General features: G+C 51.3%; 1 protein-coding gene across 1 annotated transcript; it reads left to right on the top strand.

Annotated features, from left to right (window-relative positions):
* Positions 1-1,768: 1,768 nt before the first annotated feature.
* neff1 (neuronal intermediate filament family member 1) lies at positions 1,769-5,954 on the top strand. The gene is made up of 4 exons (XM_030104087.1): positions 1,769-2,503; positions 4,037-4,354; positions 4,443-4,567; positions 5,477-5,954. Exons 1-4 carry the CDS (start codon positions 1,769-1,771, stop codon positions 5,868-5,870), a joined length of 1,572 nt encoding a protein of 523 aa, XP_029959947.1. The 3' UTR covers positions 5,871-5,954.
* The last annotated feature ends 1,184 nt before the right edge of the window (positions 5,955-7,138 follow it).

Here is a 7,138-nt window from a genome sequence, read left to right as displayed (position 1 = left end):
AGCTGATCAGCTCAGTCCATCACATGTCAAATACAGAGGGATGGAAAATACACCTAGTGGCACCATTTCACCTGCAGAGTGTGTTTTTTTTTACAGTGTGTGAAGTAACAGAAGTACACAGGAAAAAGCGTGTACACAAGAGAACATGCAAACTCTTCGCACAAAGGCCCATTAAAACATTAAAGTTAGAAACCTGCAGAGGCGCTGTCATCAGACGGTTTTCGTGCACAGCATCAGCTCAGGTTTGGAAAACCATAAATGCTTTGGCGCGCTCTAGTGGCAGCATAACACACCTTCTCTCTGTCCTCTTTTAATATTGTGCCAATTTTCTGGAGTTGTGCAGACGTTTTATGCTTCAAGTGCACGTTTTGCACGTGCTTCATTCTTGTTTTACGCTGTGCTCGTGATCTCATGAAATCTATTCGTGCATGTTGATGCGCTTCAGCGTGACGCACAGATGTTTTCTTGTAAGTAAATATGTTTATCTATATGAAATCTGACATATTTCATATCGTAACAAGCAGGAAAAAGACCACGCCGCGTGTGAATTTCATAAACAAGCTGATGTGCACCATAAAACGACAGTGCACGTCTCCCCGCGAAAGCATTCACACCTAATCCACACAATTATCCCAGAGCAAAAAGCATTAAGAGCCCATCTAAGGTTCATCTCACCCAGTTCCAGACTCCCCCAGCCTGTGATCGCTTTTACTTGATACTTTATTCGCATTAACAGCCTCATCAGGCGCAGTTCGAGGTGATTTAAGAAGACTTGGCAGCGGCTGCGTGTTGCACATTTGTTCGGGCTGCGTTCCAGAAACGCTCCGGAGGCGGCGGGGCTGTTTGGAGGTGATGAGGCTGCAGTCCTCTCTTTATGGCGGGGCGCGGTCCGTCACGTCCCGAGTCCTGCTCAGATCAGCACCAAGGCCAGCTCCCCCGCTTCAGCGCAGTGATGCGTGCCGCGCGAAGTGAAAGGCCAACTTTTACCCGCCTTTAATGAATGTTTTGGGAACCAAAATAAGTGTGTGCATACAGCGCAGTTCTGTCTTCACGTCTAGGTGTTTAATCAGAAGCATTTGGAAATTATATCGGGGGCGTGCGTGAGACTGCGTGAGTGCAGAAATCAGGACACTGTTACGAGTCTCATCTCGTATTCCGACATTGCGGCGGTCGGAGGGGGATGGAGGCGGCGGGATGCGGACTGCAGCACCGAAACACAGAGTGGCGCACAGCCCCGCACATCGATCCGATCCGGCCCGTTCTGCTGGGACAGCACGGAAACACTGCAATGACAGTGAACAGCTCGGAATGAGAAAACACGAGACAGTCCAGAGGTGCCACACATGTAAACCTCACACATCTGGATTTATTACGACAAAAGACATCATGAGGCCAAACTTGGTGAGAAGTGGACTTTATTCCATGTGTTTCGTGGAGACATCTGCAGTTGGTCGTCATTGGGAGTTGATGTGTGCGACAGGACAGAAAAGACGAACAGCACGAGTGTGTTCGTGTCTCCCCAGAGGGAGGAGGCTTTCTGCAAAAGCTTGCAGGTTTCCCCTCGTCTTCTGTGGCTGCTGCGTCAAATGATGCGCCAGCGCCTGCTCTATATAAGCACCTGTCCTGGCCAGACATCACTCGCATCTCACTTTCTCTCTCTCTCTCTGTCACACACACACATTCACCCTCACACTCTCCGAAAACTCCTCACGCACTTCTGTCTCCCGCACCAGAGCAGAGGCACCGGCCGGACCGCACTGAAGCCACCATGAGTTACTCCAGCGACATTTACAGCAGCAGCTCCTACCGGAAGATCTTCGGAGACGCGCCCCGGTCCGGGCGCTTGGGTCTGGGCAGCGCCAGCAGCCCGTCCCGCGTGCACTCCGCGGGCTACCGCAGCAGCCACCGCACCTATGCGTCCCCGTCCCCCGCCTACCGCAGGACGGCGGCGTCCGGCCGCGTCTTCTCCTCCATGCAGGACCCCATGATGGACCTGAGCCAGTCCACCGCGGTCACCAACGAGCTGAAGATCATCCGCACCAACGAGAAGGAGCAGCTGCAGGGCCTCAACGACCGCTTCGTGTCCTTCATCGAGGAAGGGCACAACCTGGAGCAGCAGAACAAGGTGCTGGAGGCCGAGGTCACGCTGCTGCGCCAGCGCAACAACGAGCCCTCGCGCCTGCACGAGCTCTACGAGCAGGAGATCCGCGAGCTGCGGGCGCGCGTGGAGGAGCTGACGCACGAGAAGAGCCAGATGCACCTGGACTGCGTGCAGATGAACGAGACGCTGGAGCGCGTGCGGGAGAAGCTGGAGGAGGAGACCCGGCTGCGCGAGGAGGCGGAGAGCGCGCTGAAGGGCTACCGGAAGGACGTGGACGACGCCACGCTGGCGCGCCTGGAGCTGGAGAAGAAAGTGGAGTCGCTGCTGGATGAGATCGCCTTCCTCAGGAAAGTTCACGAGGAGGAGCTGCAGGAGCTGCAGGCGTCGCTGCAGGCTACGCAGGTATGTGCGCGCGCCGTACGGGCGCAGCAGGTGAGCTGCAGGTGAGCCGCTTCTGCTTCCACCTGTCAGAGTCAAGTCAGTGGCTTCATTAAGCACACTTACACTCCCCCCTGATATGTTCCACATGACCTGATATAATGATATATCATGATAACAGTCTGATGTTTAATATTCCAAGTTTTTCTCAGAATCTCCACCCCCTTCTAAAGTGTTTCAGTCGAAAAGCAGATTGTGCCATCAGCCTTGAGATGTTTTTATTATCTTCTTTTTCTGTTCCCGACATGCTGCGTCTTCCTCAAAATGCGCACTTGGAAATTGATGGCACTGCAGTTCCGTTTCAGCACCGTGCGCTGTCCCGCCCCCTCCTCCTCCCCCTCCTCCTCCCCTCCTCCCTCCCTCTTCTCATCATAAACTGAGCCTGCAGCTTCTCTGCCAACTCTAAACTGCGAGAGTCCCCAGCGGGGGTGTTCACAGCCGCCGGCGGGTTTTGTGTTTGAGTATCTGCATGAAACACTCGATGTGCGTCAAGGTCAGAGTTATATCGTAATGACCTGTGACCTGCAGCCGTCCCCCGAAAGCGTTGGGTTAAATGAAGGTGTTTGCATGGGGAGGGGGAGGAGGAGGAGGAGGAGGAGGAGGAGGAGGAGGAGGGCGGAGAGGGGAGAAAATGCGGAGAAACAGCGCATAATTTCGGGGTGTGGTCGTCCCGGGGGGCTGCAGGCAGGGGGAACCCTCTGAGGCGCAGCACCGGTGTTCATTCACATTACAAAGAGCCAAACTGCAGCAACACACATGTATTTGTAACTATTCCACAGAAAAAAAAGTTCTGTCTTTTCTTTTTAGAGAATTTCTCTTCATGGCATTAGCCTACAGCTGTTTTAATGAACAACATTATCAATCTTATATTTTTTTAATCTCAAATAGAAGCTTATCATGAGCTCTTACAGGCCTGCTCTTATTACTGGAGCAGTAAGTTGAACTTTCAGGAGCTTGCTCTATCCTGTCATGAAGGAAGTCACGCAGTGGTGGTTGCTGGGTAGATTCCTCCTCTTCGCCGCAGAGAATATCACTGCCATGCAAGCTATTGACAGCACAGCTTTCCAGCAGCGGAGAGGGCTGAGTCAGCAGTCGATTCATCAGTCCTGCAGCAGTCCACCTGACTGGACTGCGACTCAGCTCATCAGCACGCTCTGCTCACCTTATACATTTATGTATGTGTCACTACAGGCAGAGGAGAGCTGCTTCAACATCAGTCCGCCCCATGCAGTTACAACAGTAAAACCAACACCAACCTATCAACTAGTAAATAAATAAATACAATAAAATCTGATTTAATCATCCTAAAGATGTTAGGTCAAAACCTTAAAAAGAAAAAAAATGAACAAAAAAAAGTGAAATAGGCTTTTTATTGTGTGGATCGAGTGTAGCTTTCAAACTTAGTTAAAAAAAGATAGTTCTTCAATATCATAGATCATTGGGCGGTCCTCGAGCTTCCAATGCTGAGACAGTGTTTCCTCCTCTTGGTGCCTCCAGGTGTCGGTGGAGATGGACATGAGCAAGCCGGACCTGGCTGCGGCCCTGAAGGACATCCGGGCCCAGTACGAGAACCTGTCGGCCAGGAACCAGGTCCAGGTGGAGGACTGGTACCGCTCCAAGTTCGCCACCGTGACCGAGGCCGCCGCCCGCAACCAGGACGCCATCAAGCATTCCAAGGAGGAGCTGAGCGAGTACCGCAGGCAGGTGCAGGCCCGCACGCTGGAGATCGAGGCCCTCCGGGGCCACAACGAGGCCCTGGAGAGGCAGATGGCCGAAATGGAGGAGCGCCATAACAATGAAATCGGAGAAATGCAGGTGAGGGACTGAATTACCAAGATTCGCCCTTTCACAGATTGGAAATTCCAGCGGCAGTGTGTCATGACGTGTGTGTGTGTGTTTACAGGATACCATCCAGCAGCTGGAGGCTGCGCTGCGCAGCACCAAAGGAGAAATGTCCCGCCATCTGCGCGAATACCAGGACCTGCTGAATGTCAAGATGGCGCTGGACATCGAGATCGCCGCCTACAGGTGTGTTTCACTGGAAACAGCCGCAATCATTAAACCTGGGAGCTGAACACACCCGAATACACTCATCATCATTCAATATGGCTTCTTTATAGATTGATATAGTATAAAATCAGAGTAACATAAGCCAGCCAGACCAGATAATAACAAATTATTGTTGCTTCAGACAATGAAAAGTGCAAACAGTCAATGTAGAAACATATAATAGATAAAAAAAATTCAAACATTTACTTAAAAAAACCTTAATTTTACAAATTAGAATAGACAAACTAGTTCTATCACAATAAAAGAAAAAGAAATGTGGTGTTTTAAGTGGATTTCATCTTATCAGTCAAATAATTTGACATATTATTAGTGTTGGACTCTGTGTTTTGCATCAAGTACAACGAAACTTGATATGAAACATCATCGTTCAGGTTTTACCTGCAGCGTACACTCCTTTATCGTAATTCTCCACTGCAATGCGGTTTGGGATGTTTTCATATTGATAATTTAATACCTGTCCCGCTGTAACACGATGAGTGAAGGGAGGAGCTGCAGCTGACGGCACAGCAGCCTCAGACCTGCCATGAGCCGAACGCCACCAGAACATTCAATATAAGATGAATGCATAAATAGAAAAATATGACGACTAATTATAGCAAAGAATTAATGGTCTGTCTGTAAAGTAAGTTGACTGAATGAAGATGTATCGTCTTTCTTTTTATAGCTGGAAATGAATTCATCTCCAGCTCCTTTAAGAATTCATTAGAAGCAATATAAATAATTCTGTCTGGTTTAAATTTGGATAAATGACCTTCTTCTTCCTCCCCGAGTGAAAGTGGCTCACAGAATCAGGATGCGGGTCTCTCGTGGTCCTCAGACCACCGGGCGCCGGTCCAGATCTGAGGGTGACACCGTTTCTCTCTCCAGGAAACTTCTGGAAGGCGAGGAGTGCCGCCTGAGCTCCGTGGGCGGCGCCATGGTCCAGTCCGGCTTCTCCTACATGTCCGCACGCTCCTACGCCCTGGGCGCCTACCGCAAGTCCGGAGCCAAGCCCGAGGAGGAGGAGGAGGAGGAGGAGGGCGACGAGGAGGAGAAGGACGAAGAGGAGGGAGAGGATGAGGGCGACGAGGGAGAGGAGGGAGAGGAGGGAGACGATCAGGAGGAGGGTGAAGGCGAGGGAGAGGAGGAGGAGGAGGAGGAGGAAGAGGAGGAGGAGGAGGAGGAGGAGAAGCCAAAGGAGAAGGAGGAGAAGGAGAAAGAGAAGGAGAAGGAGAAGGAGAAGAAGAAGGAGAGCCCCGCCGGGAAGACCAGCAAGAGCTAAACCGCTTGTGTCGCCATCGTCATCCTCGCCATCTTCATCACCGATCCATGCCTCATCCCACCGGTCACCTCTGGATCCGTCCACATCTGCAGACGCCTCACACCGTCAGTGTTCCTCCATCTCTGCCATTCCACAGCGGTTTCAGCATCATTACCCATAATTCACGCTGAGGCCGTCCGACCGTCTCACAGGTGCAGAGAGAGACGCGTAGAAAGCCAGCAAGATGCCACAAAAGTCTCTTACTTTCCTCTCCTCTTCATACGAGCAGCAACAGGCGTGCCATTGACGATGAATACTCACAGTTAAGAGCAATCAAAAGTCCTGAAAGTCACAAAGTCCGTCAGCACACAGACTCTTCAGAGAAACGCACAGAAACCCCGAGCGGGAGGAATCGGCCAGGCCAACTTTTATGGTGCTACTTGATTTTTACATATAAAAGTTGGGGAGTGTGTCCGTGGTCAGAACGAAGCTCCACCAGCTCTTTCCTGAATGTAACGGAGAACAAAGTGTAGAGGACAGGAAGGCGAGGCTCGAAGGTCCGGCCCCACATTTCGCACAGCAAGTGAATGCTTCTCACTCTTTCCATTCTTCTCCTCTTCTTCATTTCACTTCCTGTTGGGTTTAAAGTCACAACATGGCAATAAGGACAGACGAGACGAGCTGTATGTCCACAGCGGTGTGCTGGGGAGGTGGGCGGCGTTTAGCTACTGCAGGTACCGGAGGAGCTCCGCGGCTCCTTCACAGGGAAGTGCATCTTTACGAATGAAAAATGTAGAGTATCAATTGCTGCTATATATAGAAATATATAAAATATATTTTGGGAATATAAATGATCCCCCCCCCCCCCTTGATTGATTCATTTGTCAGTGGATCTTTCTCAGTCCTCTCCCTTCATGCTTGGTTTCTCCTCTTGTGAAAGTTGCGTTTTGTTTGATTTCGCTGGACGCGGGAGGCGAGTGGACGGCGGGCGTAGCGTAGCGTAGCAGTCCGACAGCTGACGGAGACACTGACGACCCTCAGCCGGGACTGCAAGTGGCAGGTGGGTGGGGTGGGGGTGGGGGTGGGGGGTGGGGTGGGGCTGCGGGGTTCACGGTTTAGTGGTACGGAGTCGCTTTAAAGGGCTATTTTTGCACCTCTCACTTTGCCCCCACGCGTTTCTTTATTCCCGTCGTGCTTCATTTCAGTCCCTCGACCTTGATTTCATGACAGATGAATCGACCGACGGGCGTGAATGCATGGCCTGATTCTTGGAGCTTGAGTACTTGCTG

This window comes from Salarias fasciatus, chromosome 12 (genome assembly GCF_902148845.1).
Source record: "Salarias fasciatus chromosome 12, fSalaFa1.1, whole genome shotgun sequence".
Taxonomy (NCBI): Eukaryota; Metazoa; Chordata; class Actinopteri; order Blenniiformes; family Blenniidae; genus Salarias; species Salarias fasciatus.
Note: the sequence above shows the minus strand (reverse complement) of the source record. Positions and strands in the feature narration are given on the sequence as shown.